At 50.2% G+C, this 21,377-nt stretch overlaps 1 protein-coding gene across 2 annotated transcripts in view; it reads left to right on the top strand.

The window, feature by feature from the left end:
• Positions 1-21,377, top strand: part of Myo18b (myosin XVIIIb) — a 207,586-nt gene that overhangs the window by 118,013 nt on the left and 68,196 nt on the right. For both annotated transcript variants that reach the window (XM_006535262.3, NM_028901.2), the window contains 6 exons: positions 3,044-3,196; positions 13,888-14,001; positions 15,676-15,792; positions 17,042-17,125; positions 17,996-18,133; positions 20,809-20,994. In XM_006535262.3, coding sequence (XP_006535325.1) covers positions 3,044-3,196; positions 13,888-14,001; positions 15,676-15,792; positions 17,042-17,125; positions 17,996-18,133; positions 20,809-20,994 — 792 coding nt within the window. The remainder of the gene's footprint in view (positions 1-3,043; positions 3,197-13,887; positions 14,002-15,675; positions 15,793-17,041; positions 17,126-17,995; positions 18,134-20,808; positions 20,995-21,377) is intronic.

Here is a 21,377-nt window from a genome sequence, read left to right as displayed (position 1 = left end):
AGAGGACAGCTTGGGCTGAGGTTTTCTCATGGATTCTGTTAGCAGAAAGCTGAACGAGGCCGGGCATGTCAACACTTCAAGGGGCCACTATGCTCATAGCCATTCCAAACACCAGCTGCCAACCAACTTGTTTCTTAGGAAAGCTATGTGCTGTAGCCAGAGGAAAGCAGACAGACAGACAGACAGAGGAGAGAAGCACAGAATCTGCACACATCATAAAAAAAACCCGACTGTGGAACAGGAAAACTAGGACTTTTGGAGATAGTCCCATCAGGCACTGTGTGGCAGTGGTTAGAGACCCACATGCTAAGCCAAGACCCTTGGGTTCTACATATACACTTGGCAGCACTGTGGCCCAGGCAGATTACCTGCCTGCCTTGTGTGGATGTGTTCTGAGAGCCCCAGACCACTGGTTACTATGTGACCTGCCCCCATCCTACCCTGAGGTTTTCAGTCCACTGGGGCATTCACACAGCAGTTCACCTGCCAGCCAGCCTGCTCTCTCGCTTGGCTCCTGAAGTGCCTGCTATCTGGGACACCCTCCCTGTACCTCTAGCTTGGAGCGGCTAACCCCAATCTCCAGCGCTGTCCCCTCTGTGCCTCGGTGCCCCTTCTTGAAAAAAATAACAAGGTGGGGCTGGAGAAATGGCTCTGTGGTTCAGAGCACTGGCTGCCCTTGCAGAGGACCCAGGTTCAATTCCCAGCACTCATATTTTAAACCACAACCACCAGTAACTTCAGTTCCAGAGGATTGGAAGACCCTTCTGGCCTCCCCAGACCCCAGGCACATGCAAGGTACACAGACATAGGTGCAGGCAAGACGTCCATTCAGTGAAATATGATGGTGATGGTGGACATGATGATGATGGTGGTGGTGGTGGTGGTGATGATGATGGTGGTGGTGGTGGTCATATCGGCAGTAAGCACACCTCCCTGATGATATAACTTGCTAAAGTTGCCTCTTTCTTGCCACAGCAGCCGAGTTCATACCCCAACTCTGTGTATTCCTGGGCAAATCACCCCTCTCAATCTCAGTCCCCTCACCATTATGATGAAGATCATGTGCTCACTGTGAGGAATAAATGTAACTCACCCCTCAAAGTATTTAGAATCCTTGAGGATGCTCAGGGTGCTCTCCATAAACGTAAGCTACTCTTACATTCACAAAGGCAATAACAATAACAGCAATGTGTATTTTTAAGGGATTGTCACAGCAGTTAAGTGTGACCGTATGTGAGTGGCGGGGAGCCCAGACTGCAGCTCAGCTCAGTTCCTGATCTCCATCCCTCTGGCTGTGTATTTATACCATAGACCAGTGTTTTATATTTACCACAGTAATCCATCTGAGGGAGGAGAGTCGGTATTCTAAGAGCCGACTCATTTTTCAAAGAATCTCAAGCTGGCCGTGGAGAAATCGCGACACGAGATCAGTGTGTGCACACGCCAGGTCACCGAGCAGTCGCAGTAATCCTCTGTGTTTGTAAAGCACTTGACATGCGGAGTGCTCTGCCACCCGTTATCACGCCAGATCCTTCTCTTATCTCAACACAGAGAAGGGGATTTATCAAAAACCCTCTTAGAGATGGGAGGCTCCAGTGTAGTCAGGTGGCAGCCACTGCTCAGGAAATGCTTGTCTTGAAGTTTAAAGCTCTTTCTTAATTTGTGCTCCTTCCAGAATACTCTCTGGCATCTTAGCACCCCAGGAGAGGCATCTGGCAGGCAGAGATCCACAACATGCCAAAGCCAGTCCAAAAGCCAGAGGCCCTCACCTTCCTGATGCTGTAACCCTTTAATAGTATGGTTCCTCATGTGGTGACCCCCAACCAAAGATATATTTTCATTGTTACTTTTTAACTGTAATTTTGCTACAGTTATGGACTGTGACATAAATATCTGTTTCCTGATGTTCTTAAGTGATCCCTTGAAAGGGTCTTTGACCCCCAAAGAGATCATAACCCACAAGTTGAAAACCATTTCCCCATGAAGAGACACGAGTTTCATTCTCTTCAGTATCTCATCTATCCAGTGGCCCCGATGTTTTTTGCTCTGGCCCCTCAGATGTTCTTGGAACAATGGGGCTTTCTGGTATCTTTAGGGGACACTAACCAAGGTCTTGTAGGGTTCCAGTCCAATCTTATTCATCCTACGCTTTAGCTGCACCCATCTCATTGGCCTCTGGGAATTAAGACCCCTAAAACAGAATGTGGCATCTTTGTGACCTTCCTATCCGCCGTTCCCTGGCAAATTCAGAATTCTGCAGGGAGGAATTTGTCCATTTCTGGGTAAAGTTCCATCCACAAAAAGCAGGTCCCCGTGTCTGCCTTCAAATCAGCAAAGGCAACCTGCTTCATATATCACAAGCTTCCCATAGGGTTTTGGAAGGAACACGGGTCGCTGTTTGCTGAGTCATGATGGACTCCACAACAACCTTCAGCATACCAGGGGATGAAGCAGAGAGGGTCTCTGTGTGGATCAGCGGACCCCTCCTCCACCCCAAGCATCACCGAATCTGAATGTCTGTAAGCCCTGTAGGGGGCTCCTTATGCCTATTCGAGTTCCTGCCTACCTGGGCTGCCCTAACTTCTCCAAAGAGCCTGGGCATCAACCAGAGTCTCACCTGGCATGGAAGCTCTTAGCTTGAGGCAGAGGACAGGAGAAAAGGGGTGAGGCCTTTCAGGTTATGGTGATGCAGGTGGAGTCTTGTTCATGGCCCTTGGCAGCCCTGAGGCGTGAGACCGAGACTAAGCACACAGGAGCTGAACAAGCATATAGTTTCATAGCATTCCAGTGTTGGTATTATCCCGTTTTTGTGGCTGAGACTTGTGGGAAACAGTATCTTTCCGTTTTGTTTTGAGATTTTGAGATACACTGTAGCCCAGGCTGGCCTCCAACTCCCAGCAGTCCTGCTTTGGCCTCACAAGCTCCAGTTGTAATAATATGGGCCACCATGTCATGGGAGAGGGGAGATTGAGCCCATGAGCTTCGTTTCAAAGAACCTTGGTCCTGGCCGTGCCATCTACACTAACCCTTCCTTGACTTCCAGATTGGCCACCGGGACTTTGACGTAGAAAAGCGTCTCCGCAGAGACCTCAGGAGGACACACGCTCTGTTGTCTGATGTTCAGCTCCTTCTGGCCACCATTGAAGACAGCAAGACGTCAATCAGCAAGGAAGAGCTGGAGAAGGTGCACAGCCAGGTGAGTGCTGTGTCCTCAGAGGGAGATGGGCTCTTCTGGGAAACAGCCCAAGGCTTCCCCAGACCTTCAGGGAGGTGGAGAAATGGGCTAGGAACTCACTTGGCAATGGAAGGCAAAGGGCAGGATATGCTCACCTCTGTTGGGTGGAGCCAGTTGTGTCTTTTTGGAGGGCATGAGCAGATTATGTCTGGGACAAACTGGCTGAGGCTGGTGTGTGAGAGTGAATGGATGCTAGGTCTGGGTATAGAAGACAATTGCTGAGCTAATATTGCAAAGTCAGCTTCTTGACGAATCAAGGAGAATAGCTGTGACTGTCTATGCAGATGCTAGTGATGCTGGTCAGGGTTTCGGGTGGGCTACCACTTGACACCCATCTCATACTTTGATTATCCCTCTTTTCCTCATGGGACATTCTTATCCTGGTCACGACCATTACACAGACCCTCATTGTTTGAATACTCCAAGTCCCTCATCCTGGGCAAGGGAGGACACTTGATGATTTCAAGTCCCTTCATGAGCATGTTGGAGCCTGTGGCACTTAGTCGCCATTAGAGCTTCAGAGAACCTGAGGAACACCCCATGTCCATTTCATAGATGGGGACATTTTGCCCAGTGGTGGTGATGTGCGCAGTTAAGTAACACAGTGAGAGACGGAGAGAGGGCATGAGCAGATTATGTCTGGGACAAACTGGCTGAGGCTGGTGTGTGAGAGTGAATGGATGCTAGGTCTGGGTATAGAAGACAATTGCTGAGCTAATATTGCAAAGTCAGCTTCTTGACGAATCAAGGAGAATAGCTGTGACTGTCTATGCAGATGCTAGTGATGCTGGTCAGGGTTTCGGGTGGGCTACCACTTGACACCCATCTCATACTTTGATTATCCCTCTTTTCCTCATGGGACATTCTTATCCTGGTCACGACCATTACACAGACCCTCATTGTTTGAATACTCCAAGTCCCTCATCCTGGGCAAGGGAGGACACTTGATGATTTCAAGTCCCTTCATGAGCATGTTGGAGCCTGTGGCACTTAGTCGCCATTAGAGCTTCAGAGAACCTGAGGAACACCCCATGTCCATTTCATAGATGGGGACATTTTGCCCAGTGGTGGTGATGTGCGCAGTTAAGTAACACAGTGAGAGACGGAACTGAGACCTGGCACTTTTGACTCTGAGGGCAGAACCTAGGCCTCTCTTGTCACATTGAATCTTCCTGCTTGTTGGAGGAGAGTGGGGGAGGCCTGGGTATCTTGTCTCATCTGGGGAATGAGTACCTCACACTCACTCAGCCCTCCCAGGGTGGGGACTGCACAACCATGTTCCTTCCTCTCAGCCTCTAAGTTTCCTCTGCCCCCAGCTGAGTTTTCTGACAGTGGAATCTGGGGTGCCCCTCCCCACCCCACTTAAGAGTACTCCTGTGTCTCTCTACAGGGTTAAGATGTATGTTCCCAGGAAATGATCCTTTAGTGGGGTAGCTTGAGCAAAATCAAAGGGCCTCATTCTTCTGAAAGTCCTCCTTCCTGCTCTCTGTATCTGACTCCCATCAAAGGGATCCACAGCCTTGGCTCTCTACTGCTGTTGTCATGGAAATCACCATAGGAATGGAGCTCTGGGACCAGAGGTCAGGGTGCAGTTGCTTTGACTCCTGACATGTGTGTCCAGATATAAGGTTGAGAGCTAATTAGATAAAGCATTGATGACTCCTGGAACCACGGCAGCTCCTGACTAGTGTCTGGAATTTGTCCTACGCCCGAAAGTCCCCAGGGACAGAGGCAGGCAGTACAGGCAGGGAGAAGAGAGGGACGGAGGCAGGGAGAGCAAGCCCACTTTGCATTTGGCTGCTCCGCACAGTACGTGTTCGCTCGCTGGGTATTTATACAGCACCTACTGCATACCACAGGATGGGTAAGATACAGGAAGGGTTGTGAGACAGGTGAGGTACCAGCCCTTTGAAATTCATGTCTGGTGGAAAAGACAAACAGTGGTACAGGTATATGCAGTGGCCTGACTCTGAGAAAGGAACCAAGAAGCAACATCCTGGGTAGGGAACCACAGGGGTCTTCTCTACCAAGGTTCAAGACCTGATGCTGGAAGGAAGGGAAGAAAGCAGGGAAGGGTAAGAAAGAAGTCACTGGCAACTTCAAGCAGAGCCTGCCTGACTCTGTTTTGAATTGCTGAGATTCGCAGGTGAGACTTGGCTGAACACTGCGTTATTTCAGATGGCCCTTGCTACTTCCTAAGCAGCTAGATTATTTCTGTATTGAGCCCATCGTACTAAATGAGAAGCCAGGATCTAAGAGACCGACCGACTGACTGAGCACTTTACCCAAGGGACACCTAGCAAGACGTGCCTGGCCTATGTGTGCCAGCCATCTCGAGGGCTTGAACCTCTCTGCTCATCTGCTGTGATCCTGTTAACCTGTGTCAAGTGCCTGATATGGACCAGGCTCGACCTCAGTGTCTTGAACACAGCTGCACTTCAGCAAGCTGAGCGTTGTTCTAGATCAGCACATACCTGGCCCTTTCTCTCTTTGTTCTCTCTTGTTGTTAAGTCCTGGTTGGAAATGGTCTGCTTTCTGATTTTTTATTTGTTTGTTTAAAGGCAGGATTCCTGTCCCAGCTGGAGCTAGAACCTTCTTATACACCAGCACCATGATAAGGTCCCTTAGAACCCATGAGGGCAGATACCCCTACCTTAGTCAAGACCAGAGGTTCATGATGCTCCCAAGAAATCCTTGAGGCATGGACATGAGATAGGCAGGGGGTTTGAATCCTTCCTGGGTGACTCTGATATAGCCCCTACCTTTCAAGGATGCCTTTGTCTTATCTCAAGAAGGCATCAGATCCCCAAAGGACACCAGATTACAGAATCCATAGATCTCCTTTTGTTAAGACCTCCAGGATTGGGGGTGGGGCGTGGTTGGCAGAGTGCAGTTGGGACAGAGAGGGTAGCTTCCATCCCAGTGCCACATAAACTCCTCAGATCTTGGGAGATGCAGGCAGGAGGATCAGAAATTCAAGGTCATTTTTAGCTACATAGCAAGTTTGAGGCCAGCCTGGGCCATGTGAGACCTTGTAACATAAGAACTTACCCCTGAATAAACCCCTCAGGCTCAGCAGATCAGAAAGAGCCCTGGCTGACAGCTCCCTCCTCCACTCACCTGTATCAGCTGCAGGGGTGTGAGGTGGGGGTGGGGGGTGCGTTTGGCTTCTGGGTGCAGCGTTTTATAAAGTGCTAATTTACTCCCACGCTGAGACTAAACCAGAAACAAGGTATCCCAACAACTGAGATCCATAGTTGAGATGCGAGTTGCACTGGTAACATCTGTGAGAGCAGCGCTAGCAGGGGCACCTGCTCCAAGGAGAGGAGCGGAAGCTGGTGGCAGCTCCTGGTTAGTTGTCTGTTTGTTTATGGCTTGATCCATGAGGAGTGGGTTTTGCACAGAACTCTCTACTGTTTACTGAGTTCTTGCTCAGAGCCCTGCTTGCTCCTGCCTGTAAGAGCAAAGCTGCCATCCAAGGTCTCTGGCACTGACTCCAGCAGAGCTTCCGATCAGTCTCCTGCGCTCTCCCTGACCTTGTCAAATGCCACCTGTATTTCTCCCGAGAGGAATTCTCTCTCTACTGGCTTTGTGTCTTGTTCAGAAAGTCTGTCACCTGACTTGGGGTGGGGGTGGGGGGAGGAGAAGAATCTGTCACGTGACTTGGCGGCTTTTCCTGCTAGGGCTGGAACCTGGGACTTTATGCACACCAGTAAAGTGCCTTCTACTGGCCCCAACCCCAGCTCCAACCTCAGACTCAGCCCCAGCCCCAGCCCCAGCCCCAGCCCCAGCCCCAGCCCCAGCCCCAGCCCCAGCACCAATCCCAGCCCCAGCCCCAGCCCCAACCCCAGATCCAGATCCAGCTCCCAACCTAGCCCCAGCCCTAGCCCCAGAACCAGCCCCAGTCCCAGATCCAGCCCCGATCCCAGCTCCAACCTCAGAACCAGCCCCAGCCCAGACCCAGCTCCAGACCTTGACCCAAAACCAGGCCCCAGGGGCCAGGGGTCAGATACCAGCCCAGACCCAGCACCAACCCCAGATCCAACCTCAGAACCAGACCCAGACCAAGACCCAGACCCCAGACCCCAGACCCCAGACCCCAGACACCCCAGACACCCCAGACACCCAGACACCCCAGACCCCAGACCCCAGACCCAGACCCAGACCCAGACCCACTCCAGATCTAGACCCAGGCCCAAACCCAGATTCAGACTCAGACCCAGACTCAGCTCCAGACCCAGACCCAGACCCAACCCCAGCACCAGACCCATTGCTAGTCCCAGCCCCAGTCCCAGCTCTAGACCTAGACCCAGGCCCAAATCAAGATTCAGACTCAGACCCAGACTCAGCTCCAGACACAGACCCAACCCCAGCTCTAGACCCAGCTCCAGGGGCCTGGGGCCAAGGACCAGACGCCAGACCCAGACCCAGCACTAACCCCAGCCCCTGCTCCAGACCCAACCCCCAGCCCCCCAGACACCCAGACACCCAGACACCCAGACAGACACCCAGACGACACCTAGACACCCAGCCCCAGCCCCTACTCCAGCCCCAGCCCCCCAGCCCCCCAGAGGACACCCAGATGACCCCCAGACCCCCAGACCCAGACCCAGACCCAGACCCAGTCCCAGTCCCAGCTCCAGCCTCAACCCCAGCTCCAGCCTCAACCCTAGCTCCAGCCTCTGACCCAGACCCAGACCCAGCCTGTCACCTCACTTTTAGAGAAAGATTTTGAAGATCTCAATATAGTCTTGGTTGCTTGCCTGCCTGATCGACAAGCAACTTCCCACCATCCTTTGTACCAAGTCCAACATTTGGGGTTCAGAGCCAGCTTCTTCCCTCCAGTCATACCATCATCCCAGTCGCACCCTCCCCACACTGCTGTCCCCCGTGTCAATTCCCACCGAGCCAACTTTGCAAGAACTCGGCCTCTGCAGGGCTCTCATTTCTACCTTCAGATTCCTCTTTGCCTGAGGAATACCTGTCCTCTGATCTTCACTCCAGGAACTCCTTTCTTGGTACCTTCTATGCTTCCTGTGGGTAGGGTGAAAGGTCACCGTGTCTTACCTTCACCCCTGTCTCACTGTCTACCGAAGCATCCTTATAACCTTGCCCAGAATCACAGAGGTTATAAGAAGCAGAATTGAAGCCTGAACCCAGGCATCTGAATGGCAGGACTCCAGATATTCTGGTGTCTGGTGGGCCCTTCCCCCCTCCCTAGAGACTGTGACTGGGCCATGCCCTTCTTCACCATGAATTCCCAGCTGTGATTAACTACCAGCCTGGGGTTCCCATCAGAGAAGACAGATGACCCCGGATCCATCCCCAGTGCCCTTAATTGGGGCATTTGTCACAACTTGTCACCTGTGCTTCCATGAGGCAGTAGGGCTAATTAACAAGCTCAGGGAAGATGCCCCGATAGGAGTCTTTGTGTGGCACCTTGGGGACACGTCTCCCAGCCCTGCCCCAGAACAGCGGCCTCACTGGGGGGTTTTGTTTGCAGAGCTTTTGTTTTTTGCTCTCAGGACAATGTTAGCGGGAATTGATTCAATATTAACCTAACCTCCTGTCAGGGGAGATAAAGAGCAGATTGTAATTGGCTGGAAACATGGTGGTCACAGGTTTGTTCGCCCACAAATATTGACACTTCCACAGCGGTGATGAACGAAGCGTGAAGGAGGCCCCGGTTTTACATTACAGGCAGGAAAATCTAGTTTTCTGTCTAACGGACAGCCTCTGCTTAGCCAGGGAGGGCCAGTCAAGTAGCACGGCCCTGAGACCCCAAGGTGACACTAATAGGAGAATCAATCCTTTGTACACCGTCAGGCACCCTGAGTGCCTCTACACCCGTGACCTAATCCCATGTCCCCAGAAGAACAGGAACCCAGTGGTTTCTGGGAAGCCTGGGCAGGTGCTTGGAAATGTGTCTACATGAAAGAGATCTCCAGTGACCATGCAGTCAGCTCAGCCATCCCCACTGAAGGCAGGAGCCCTGTGACCCATCTGAGGAGGAGCCTTAGCATATGGGGAGGAGCTAAGGGAGTGTTGCTCAATAGTGAGGCCTGAGTTTATATCCTCAGCATGGCACCCCGGAGCAGAACAAAACAAGAAAGAGCAGAGGTCTGGGGTTGTAGCTGAGTGTGTGAGCATTTGTTGGGTGTGGGCAAGATCCTGGGTTCAATACCCAGTACTGAAAACACTACTCCAGACACACCAATGAATGGTAGTCTCCATGTGCAACAGGACAGTTCTAGAACATTTAGTAAAAGTCCAAAAAGATTGTCACCATGTAGTTTTGGAACAAATATCTTGGGTCTACTATCTTCAGTGCATTGCATAGACACAGAGTCTGTTGACATTTTTTTTTAACTTAATTGTAATTATATATGTGTGTGTCTGTGTAAGGGTATGTGAATTGAGAGTAGGTGCTCATAAAGACCAGCAGGGGGCACTGGAGCCCATTAAGATAGTGTTATACATAGTGTTTTGAGTCACCTACCATAAGTGCTAATGTGGGGGATGTGGAGGTAACCCTGGTAGAGAAGCAAGTGGGGCGGAGAGCCACAGGCTTCTGCAGTTGCTCAGAGAATTCTGATCCACTGTACTCGCAGTGCGTGACCTGATGCGGCTCCTGGCACGCCTGTGAGACAACACAAAGGACCTGAGGCGGGGCAGTGGCTGCTTCCCCTGTCTTCACAGAAATATCCCCAGGTGATCAACCCCTCTCCTAACAGCTCATGGGTAGAGGAGTCAGATTTGACTAAATAACACATATTGTGCCCTGATTTGGCCTTGAATTCATAAATGCATCCCATTGGCTCAAAAACTGCGTATAAGCTTACGTTCTAAACAGTAAAGTTAGATCTGGACCCCGATGCTGGTCTCTGGAGTCCAGATCCTGGGAATCTGTGGGCTTTGCCTCCACTTTCCCCCCATTTCCTGGTCCTTGCTCCCACGTGCTAGGAACCAAACTTGGATCGTTTGGAAGAGCAAGCAAGTGCTCCTAACCACTGAGGCTCTGCCCCCCACCCCACCCCCAGACTTCAGTGAACATTTTTAATAGGCAACAGCTTTTCCTGTGTGTGGATGGGGCTGTCTGCAGTGTGAATTGTGGGTGACCCTCTCTGGAGAAGCACTCCACGCTGAAGGTGGTGTCTTCCAGCCTCTGAGGTGGCATGCCGAGCCTGGAAAATGTCCAGGTAAACTCAAGCAGAATTGTCCCCCTGTGACATTTTCTCTTCTGTATTTTTAAATCCCTCGAATTGTTCAACTAAATCCAGAAATGTGGGATCTAAGCCCTCGACAGAAATACAGTGTTCCTGTATGTCTAGTTGACTCTAGACATAGAAGCCCTGTAAGTCCAAAGAAAACATGTCCCCGTGTATTTAAAGCAGGCAGGTGGCTTCTCACAAGAAAACAAAACCATTCCTGGGCTTGCAGTTGATGTGTATGTGATGGGGATCCCAATCATGCCCTGTGAATGCTAGTGGAGAGACTGCGGGGGGAGGGGACAGAAAGGGTGGGGAAAGCCAGTAGGGGATGAGAACACACTGAAGGCTGAAGCAGTGGGGAAGAGGTCTGTAAGCAAGAATTGTGTGCAGATGGGTATGGGGGAACCAGGAACACTTAGGTCTGGAGCCTTGGAGACTTGAATCTGACCTTGGCAAGTCATAGGTCACCCTTCTCCCCCTGCAATGAAATACCTTAACAGGGTAGGCTAATTCCCCCACAAACACACTCAGAGTTGCAGGGCTGCAGTCACTAGCAGTATCCAGTGGCTGCACAGGACCAGAGGGAGTGTGGAAGTTCCTATTTCCCCAGCCCCATGAGAGAAAGAATGTTCTCCCTCCTATGTAGGAAACCTGGAGGCCTGTCACCCACCACAGGGTCACCCTTTGTGCACAAGAGCAGTAAGTTCCAGCATGTGCACACACACACACACACACATGAACACAGATACATGAACATACACATGTACACATATACATACACATATACACATATACATACACACATACATATACACACTCACAGACACATAAATATATACTCACAGACACATACATACACATACATACATGCACACACATATACACATTCACACATATGCATATATATATATGTATATATATATATACCCACAGATACATACACACATACACACATGCACACACATGTATACCCATGCACACACACACATGTACACACATCATGCACACACACACACACTCACAGACACATAAATATACACACTCATGGACACATACATACATGCACACATATACATATATATATACACATTCACACATACACACACAAACATGCACACACATATACACACATATACATATATACACACTCACAGACACATAAACATATGTATACATGCACACATACATATATACACATACTCAGACATACATACACACATGCACATACATTTATACACGTGTACATATATACATACACATGCATATACACATATACACACATACACACATATACATACACACATACACACACACATATATATATGTATATACGTATATACATAAACATGCACACACATACACACCAGTTTTGCAACTTTCTCCTAGTCCTTGCTGTGTGTGTGTCTGATTCATTTGCTTGACAGCCTCAGGGTTCTGAGCATGAGCCACCCAGCTCAGCTCAAGTAAGAAAGAAATTGCTGTGAAAATGACCTGGGAAGGTCTGTGGCTCAGATGTCTCCAAATAGAATACACCCTCAGAAATACTCCGGACAGAAAACACCCAAGGTAAACCCTCAAGACTCTGCCTCGCCCAAAGACATACAGCTCCAAGAAATGTAAGCAAGCCCAGAATTCCCCAGAGGCACATAGCCTCACTTCAGGAAGCATTGTCTCCTGAAGGGTTAAGGGCATGGCCAGGGAGCCCCACAGTTGTAATCCAGCATTTGGGAAGTTGAGGCAGGAGGAACATGAGTTTCAGACTAATCCTTTCTACAATAAACAAATGAAAATCCCACCAAAGTTAAATGAGAGACTTGACGCTAAGAAACCAGAGAGAAGTAGGAGGATCACTGACCAGACCCCACTAAAGATCCTCTCCGAGTGAGCATGCAGCAAGCTGACCATGTAAGGAAGGCCTCAAGTCCAGGCAGAGGCTGTGTGCAGCTCACTGGGGGAATAATTGTACATTCTCTAAACAGGCAAAGAACAGCTCTGATATCACAGTGCTCCACCCACATGTCACAGTGGCTGTGACAGCCACTGAAGGAGCTGGGGTACTCCTGGTATTGGTAAGGGGTCATCCACAGAGGACATGAGACTTTGTGCTGAGTTGGAACTTCCAGGTTGGAACTCTCACGCCTCTGGTGAGGCAGGCTTTCCCCACAGAGGTAGGGAACACTATGGAAAATTCTGTCCTGATAGAACCAGAGGTTGTAGCAAGTGCAACCGCCCTGAAAGACTGTAGCTGGACAGCTGCATCTCCAGGGACAAGAGGGGACAAGGCTGATGATGTGCAGAAGTCACGGGGTGAGGTTGGGGGGAGGCTACAGGCTCTGAGTTTGTGTTGTGTAAGTTAGGAGTGGCATGCACACAGACTACGAGGAAGAACTCTTACTCTGAGCCCGCCCTGCTGTGCTCTGGACATTTTCCAGTGTAGCTCATCTAACCTCTACAGCAGCCATTCCATCTTATCTGGTTGAAGATGGAGAGATTAGAGATGTGTGTAGCTGCCCACATAGTAAATGGCGGGATCTGAACCCAAACCTGGGCAGCCACTCAGTCTCCACCCATGTCTACAGACTACAGACTAGGAGAAACATCTATCTCCCAAACGTCTGGGTTTGTGATCAACCTGATCATGTCCAGCTGGGAGGCAAGCCTATGACTCTCCTAATAGGAGCTGGAGACCGAGGACATGGAGGTCAAAGGTGGCAAGAGACCTCCCCCTGCCCCCCTGGTAGCTCAGACAAGTGAAGTCAGGACTCCCAGGTGCTGGGCAAGCCCAGCCCAAGAGGCACATTTGCAATGATACAGTTGGAGTGTCCAGTAACTGCAGGCTAACAACAGGTGAGCAGGCAGAGGATGAAGAGGCAGTTTAAGCTCCTGGCTCAATCTTTGAGATCCAGTCAAAGCCAAGCATAGGGAGGCTCTTCTGTGCAGAACATTTTTTTCCTTTAAATGGTTTGCAGACCAGCTTGGCCCAAACCCCAGTCTGGGCTGGCAGGTTTCTGTTGTCCTTTGAGTCACCAACCTCCCATGATGGTTATCCTGTTCATTCCCCTAACCCTATGCTCCCTAGAGAGTTGTCACAACCATCCTTGCCTGTCTCCTCTGGAAATCAGGACCAGTTGACCGCTCTGGTACTGAGTGGGGAGTAGGCATTCTCAGGTGCTTGCCCAGTGGGGCTAGGAGCAGCCTACTCTTGCAGCAGAGCTCAGAGCTCTGTCATGGCACAGGCTTGGCGTTATGGTGGGCTCAGACCTAGGCTACCTGGAGCACCGACACATCCCACTCAGGTGTGTTGACAGATGGGTGTGGGCGTAGCCGGCTAGGGCTGGGCTAGGCTAGGCTGGGCTGGTAGGGAGGGAGGGAGGGAGGGAGGGAGGGAGGGAGGGAGGGAGGATGTCACTTCTTCCCTTTCCTTCGGCTTGTCCTATACAGCTGGAGCAGAGCGAGGCCAAGTGTGAGGACGCATTGAAGACCCAGAAGGTGCTGACTGCGGACCTGGAGAACATGCACAGTGAACTGGAAAATGTGACCCGGAGCAAGAGCCTGGTACTGTCCCTCCCTAAGCCCCAGAAGCACAGGCTCAGGGTCTTACATTGACCCCCAGGGGACACAGCCTCGTATGGAACTAAGTGCTTAGGGTGGATCTAGGGGTGACACCCCAATGAGGCACCTGGGGTGCACAGGCTTCTGTTGTGGCCACTCTGGGTACTCAAAAAAGAATAAGAGGACTTATTGTGGACTTGCTGAATGCTCAGCTCCCTAAGAAGCAAAGACAATTGATTATGGGCCTACTGGGTGCTTGACACTGAATTCAAGAGAAAACACGCATGCACACGCGCATGCATACACACACACACACACACATACACACACACACACACACACACACACCAACAGTGAGATCCCATTTATAAAGGCAAGCAAGGAAGCCTGTTGTAGACCTGCTGTGTGCCCGGTAGCATGGGGTTGCACCTGCAGTGATGAGCATAGCTGGCCACGTGTTCATGTGCTCACAGCTGTAGGTGGTTCTTGGGAACCTCTCACAGACCTACTATGTTCTTACTGCCATGGGGACTCTTGGTATTCATCATCAGACTACTGCATGCTACCTGATCTAAGAGGAAAAGCCTGTCTTTCACGGGCTGGCTTCAACTCCCTATAATCGAAAGCCCCAACTATCCATTATAAGGTTATTATTGTGTGGTCACCATTGAAGGGGGACAAATGAGCCGTGCTATAGATCTATCACATTGGTGGCAGTGTCTAGGGTCTGGAGGATCCGACTGGGCTTGACGTACAGAATTCTATAGTTCGCATAGAGATGGAGAGGAACCATCTTGGGCTTGTGCTGGATCTTAATGAGTCCCTTTGTTCTATATTTTACTGTTCTAAATGAGAGGGAATGTATCGAGAAACTATCTCTCACACACACACACACACACACACACACACACACACACACATATTGCCTTAGGGCTTCTATTGCTGTGAAAAACACCATAGCCAGAAGCAACTTGGGAACAGAAGGATTTATATCTTACACACCTACATCATACTTCATCTCCAGGGAAGATCAGAGTGAGAACTCAAGGCTGGAACTAAAGCAGAAGCCGTGGAAGAGTGCTGCTTACTGACTTGCCCTTCGCTGCTTGCTCTGTCTCCTTTCTGAGTGCCTAGAACTGCTCATCCAGGTGGCAGCACCACACACAGTGGGTTGGGGCCTCGTTAATCAATAAAATGCCTCGAGAATAGGCCATTCTAGGGGGCATTTTCTCCACGGAGGTTCTCAAGTGACTCTAGACTGAGTCCTAAGCAGGAAACACCTATACATGTGCAAGCACACACAATCACAGGATGCACCTACATACATATAAAGTCATCGAATGCACACTCAAGAGTAATGCCCTCGGTGGAAAAAACCCTCAACCAAATCCATCTACCCACCTAATAGACACTTACGGGGCATCTGTTGAATGCCAAGTCTGGTGCTTCGTGCTGGGGATACACGCCTGTGTGCAGGTCAAGGTCCGTGTTCTCAGGGACAGTACAGGTTTATACTTAACACATCTGAGTCAGGGACCTTTAGATGTGTATGCATGGACTCCTAGTGGTTCACATGGGCACAGATCTCTCCACACACGATGCGTCCAGATCCCCCTGAACATTCAGTGTGTGTTAGCGCACGCACCCCTCACCGAGCTGCCCTCTGCCTCTCTGCAGGTGGATGAGCAACTGTACAGGTTGCAGTTTGAGAGAGCAGACCTCCTGAAGCGCATTGATGAGGACCAGGGTGACCTGAATGACCTCATGCAGAAGCACAAAGACCTCATTGCACAGGTCAGGGCCCTCTCCCAGCGTGCGAACTCGGTAGACATAGCGGCTCAGAGGTAGGTAGGAGCTACCAGTTCCATATGACCTTGGGAGAAGATGGCGTGTCCTCTGGAGGACATCTTCACCAGGAAAATGTTGACTTACTCATACAGCCACCTCCCTATCCACACACCCCACCAGGAACCTGCTCACCATTCCGTCCATTCAGCTGTGTCTTAATCAGTGTCCCATCTCTGTGAAGAGATGCCACGGCCAAGGCAACTTATAAAGGAAAATATTTGATTGGGGCTGGCTTACAGTTTCAGAGATTTAGTCTGTTATCGTCATGGTGGGGAGCATGGTGGCACTCATGGAGCTAGGGCAGTAGCTGAGAGTTACATCCTAATCTGTAAGCAGAGAGAGAGAGAGAGAGAGAGAGAGAGAGAGAGAGAGAGAGAGAGAGAGATTCAGCAAGAAGGAGCCAAGTGACTTGTAACCCCCGAGTGACCTAGATCCTCCATCTAAGCTGTACCTTCCACTGTTCCAACAACTGTGTGCTCAAAAGTGAGACCCATGGCTGGATTAAACCATCTTTGAAGGTAGAATATTGACTACTGCTTTCCAGATGCCCACTGGTGGCAAGCAGCTCCTCCCACCCCAGCCTATGGGAGAACTTCCCATTCAAACCAGGATGCCACCCTTGGAGTTTTGTCCTGGAGCTGTGGGCAGCACAGTTTGTTCTGGGCTCTCCTTGGCATGTGTCATAAAGAGCTCAACAACCGTTGTATCCTTGGGCTCATGCCATGGAGTGATTCAGCAGAGATGGAGTGTTGGGAAGCTGTGACTCAGCAAATGGAGATGAGATATTAGGAAGATGTGACCCAGCAAATAGAGATGATGTATTGGGAAGTTGTGGCTTTCAGCAAACAGATGAGGTATTGGGAAGTTGTGACTTGGCAAATAGAGATGAGGTACTGGGAAGTTGTGACTCAGCAAATAGAGATGAGGTACTGGGAAGTTGTGACTCAGCAAATAGAGATGAGCTAGTGGGAAGTTGTGACTCAGCAAACAGAGATCAGTTACTGGGAAGTTGCAACTCAGCAAATAGAGATGAGGTACTGGGAAGTTGTGACTCAGCAAAAAAAGCGATGGGGTCTTGGGAAGGGGTAAGAGACCTCTTTTAAGGACCAACTGTTGTCACAGAAGTTTCAATAGAGAGATCAGGGAAAAAAGGATGCTCAAAGGGGTCTCTTCGTCTTGTTTTCTGCCTCACCAGTCAGCTGCTGACATCGGGCAGATTCAGGAGCTACAGCTGCAGCTGGAAGAAACCAAGAAGGAGAAACAGAAGCTGAGAGAGCAGGTATGGGCTCACAGCAGCCATGCTGTGAGAGAGGGTAGGATCTCTCTGTTCCCTCAGGATCACCCATTCAATTGCCCAAATTCAGTCGTGTCCCAGCCGAATCCAGAAAGTCCTCTTGGACCGAAATACAGATCCACACCCTCTGGTCACAATTGCCTGTTCCCGCCCTACACACAGATGGTCCAGGCAATGTTCAATTCAGGCTTCTTTTCCTCATTTGTTCCTCTCTCTCTCTGAGAAATCATTCCCAAGAAGAAAGAATGTCTGAGTCAGGGGCACACCACATTGAGAGCTCTTCCAGTTGAAGCACAGATCCCTCTAAACCTCAGTACCTAGTGGGCCATTTTTTCCCCACAATCTTCACAAAGCCCTGCTAGAGCTGATGCACGTGCCTGTCAGAATGGCTGGGTCTCATCACACACATGGGCGCTGACTCCAGATGAGCCAAAGACAGAAGTAACAGTAGCCACCAGCTAGGTGCTGGTCTCATGATGAAAACGGAGAGATGGGCGCTCAAGCAGGAAATGACACGTCCAGGCTCATACGAACAGGAAGTAGACTGTGAGGTTCCTTTAGTAGGTTCCACAGTAGACTGTGGCTTCAGATGCAGGGGTTTCTCTCTAGCCAGCTTGGTCCTTTCTCGAAGCAGGGAGAAGGCAGTGGTGGGCAGGTGAGAGGCGGGAAATGAATGAGCTACAAGACCCAGGACTTGTCACCTCTCAGCATCTGCTGCCCCAAGGCAGGGCCAGTGTGAGGGTTAGCAGTACTGCCCTGTATGGACAGCCAGTGTGTATCAATTGAGCAGAGGTGCCAGGGGTGGGAGCCAGGGCTGGCATGTCGGTGCCAGCTTATCCCTCAATGTGCCCCCAGCTGCACATGGCTCAGCTTCGAATCCAGTACCTGGAGCAGTCCACCGTGGAGCGCGCCATCGTCAGCAGACAGGAAGCCATCATCTGTGACCTGGAGAACAAGACCGAATTCCAGAAGGTGCAGATAAAAAGATTTGAGGTACCTAGAACCCAGGAGCTGCTGGGGGCCGGAGCAGGGAGAGGTGTGTGAGTTCTACTTCTGCCAGGTCAGCAGTTGTTCTCATGGCTGCCTCCATTCTTGTCCCTCTCCTTTCCTTTTTCCTGTGTTCTTGTCTGTATTTCCTTAAGGTACCTCATGCTCTCCCACCCTTTTCTTCCTCTGTCTGGTCTGTTCCTACCAGAAGTTCACCTCTCCACCACACTGTTTTTACCCTGACTCTTACACCCTCCTCTACTGACTTCTCCCATCTCCTGTCTCCCCTTTCCCTCTCCTTCCATTCCCCTATCCCTCCTTCAGCCCTAGACTCCACCGCCCACCCGCTCACCTGTTAATCCATGGGTACCATTTCCTCCACCCCTGCCTGTCTATTCATCCTCTCATACACTTCAAACTCTTTGTGGGCAGCTTCTTTCCCACCGATCCGTGACACCGGTTGGTACAGGACAGACATAGGAACCTACACCCACAGCAAGAGCAGGGCCTTGACTTTACAGGGTGAAGCCTTCCAAGGTGGAGAGCCCAGATGGCTGCAGGGATAAGGCCTGCTCAGTATAGCAGAACCCCAGCAGGCTTGGATGGGGTTTGTTGAGGACATTGACTGTTGGGTGGGGTTTCTTGAGGACATCTTAAGCTGATCATCTCAGCGTGGGTTCACTTCAGCTCTGTGGACCAAGGACACGGGATATTTATAGAGCTGACCTCCATTATGGAAACCCTCCAGTCTGTGCCTGACACTCGGTGGTACTGCTGTGTGGGGTGGGGTTAGGGATTATGACAGCTCTCACCATTTGAGTAAGAACATGGCACCCGGGAGGCAAACGGGCGTTGATTGACACCTGCCTTGCCCCTCCCCTGACTCTGTGTCCTCATTTCTCAGCAACCCCTGTCCATTTGCTACAGTGTGTTTGGGTGTGAAAGGCTCTGCCCCTCATTCTGAAACTCTCCCACACCCAGGGACGTGTGGTCTCTGATACAGCTGCTGTGGATAAACAGAAGACATTCTTGTTGACTTTCACTGCCAGGTTTTCCAAACAGTTCTAAACCACTCAGTTTGACCACTCCGGCAGGAGCCTTCCAGAGCACCGGAAATGCTGGGTACTGTGTTGAATGGCTGCCCACCTCATGCAGGTTCTGCGGCATTGTTGTTATTTAGTTCTAGCACAGACATCTAATAGGAAAGGAAAGGCCTGATAGTTGAGTTTAAAAGCACCCAGCCCGGTGTTCACCAGTATCTAAAGGTATCTAAATGTATCTAAATGTAGCAGAGTCCGTGTCCCTGCTGCTGAGGGCTGGGTCATTAGAGATGCATAATATCTCTTTCTCCCTGTTTCCTCTTACAATCTCTGAAAGGAAGCCTCACAGGGCAGCTTCTCTATGGATGACAGTGTCTGACCCTGAATCTGCCTCCTCTCTCTGTGGCTCCCAGAACCCTCAGCAAGGCTTGAAATAGTCAGAGGACTCTTGCTTCTGTCAACACACCCACCCGGGATCCCACAGAACGATGGGATCCAGGCTTGTTGGCTGCCTAATGAATCCGAATAGCCCTGGGGTTTTTCTAGCATTCAAGGTGCCTGGCAGTCTTTTGTCTTCATCTCTTCATTATGTCTGATGGGTTTCTGTCCCCAGGAAGGCAGAGCACAGAGGGTGGAGAGGAGTGTTTACATCTAAGGCCACCTTTTATAAACCCAGAAGCCAAAGGTTTGGTTGGAGTAGAGTATTCTCCACTTCCCAGACCTTGGGAGGCATGGATTATCAGGTCCTCCTTCTGCAACCCGGTTTGTGCTGAACTCTGTCTATGCCAAAGGCCTTAGTGTGTTAGATCCTGGGACCATCCTGGGACTTAGACACAGGAGAACCAACCACAATCACCTACCCTGGGTCATACATCAGAAAGAGGCAAAGGAAGGAATCGAAACCAGAGCCTCTTGGAGGCACATTCTCTGTGCCTTTGTCCTATAGTCTCTCAGAATCCTTCTTATTTTCAAAGTACATTCTTTTTTTTAAAATTATTTATTTACTTATTATATTTCAATACACTGTAGCTGTCTTCAGACACTCCAGAAGAGGGCATCAGTTCTCATTACAGATGGTTGTGAGCCACCACGTGGTTGCTGGGATTTGAACTAAGGACCTTAAGAAGAGCAGTCAGTGCTTTTAACCACTGAGCCATCTCTCCAGCCATATTTGAGGGGCAAAAATCACAATTTTTTTCTCTTTTTTATTTTATTTTAATTTTTTCATTTTTGTTGTTGGTTTGGTTTGTGGGCTTTTTTCCATTTTTCTTTTATTTTTGAGATTATAATATAATTATATCATTTCCTCTTGCCGTTCCCCTCTCCATATCCATCCAAGTATCTCTCCTTGCTCTTGATCAAATTCATAGCTTTTATATCTGTGTATGTATGTACATACATATTTCTAAACATAACCTGATTGATCAGTACAACCCTATGTATTTGCGGGGGCTGACCTTTGATACTTGATAACCAGTCAGCTCATTCGTCTCTGAGGAAGACTAAGAAACCACAATTCTTAACTGGGTCACTTGGCACTGACATGCAGGGGCACCAGTGAAAGATCTCATTTCCTTGAGACCTTCCTTTGGGCTCCTGGTTTCCCCATGCATGACCAACCACGCTCTCCGCCCCTCTCAGGTGCTGGTCATCCGGCTTCGAGACAGTATGATCAAGATGGGTGAAGAGTTGTCTCGGGCCGTCAAGGCGGAGGCCCAGCAGCGGGAAAACAGCCAATATTATCAGCAGCGCCTGGAGGAACTGAAGGCGGAGATGCAGGAGCTGGCCCAGCGGGAGGAGGAAGCCAGCCGGCGCTGCATGGAACTGGTGAGTCCTTGCCCTGGTGGGCTCTTGTGCGTTCGAGCATTTAGGTTGGAGCAGAAACTTCCTTTTAGGGGTTAGGAACACCTTCTCGATCGGAGACTCCAGGCTGCCCTCTCAGGCCTTTTGAGGTGGATTACCAAGGAAAGAGACACCGATGGGCTAAGAGACCATTGCCTGCAGACTCTTGAGGTATATCCAAAGCTGACCAAATGTCTTCTGCTGTAAGCATCCACACTCAGGCCAGTGTTCCCTGCCTCATACTGCAAATGCCAAGGGCAGGGTAGCTACTGGGGTATCAGGGTAAAGTCGAGGTATTCCTGAAAGACCTAAGAAATGTTGAGGGGAGAATGTCATATACTCCTACAAATATGATAGTGAACTGAGCT

Source organism: Mus musculus, chromosome 5 (assembly GCF_000001635.26).
Source record: "Mus musculus strain C57BL/6J chromosome 5, GRCm38.p6 C57BL/6J".
Taxonomy (NCBI): Eukaryota; Metazoa; Chordata; class Mammalia; order Rodentia; family Muridae; genus Mus; species Mus musculus.
This window is presented reverse-complemented; position numbering and strand designations above follow the sequence as displayed.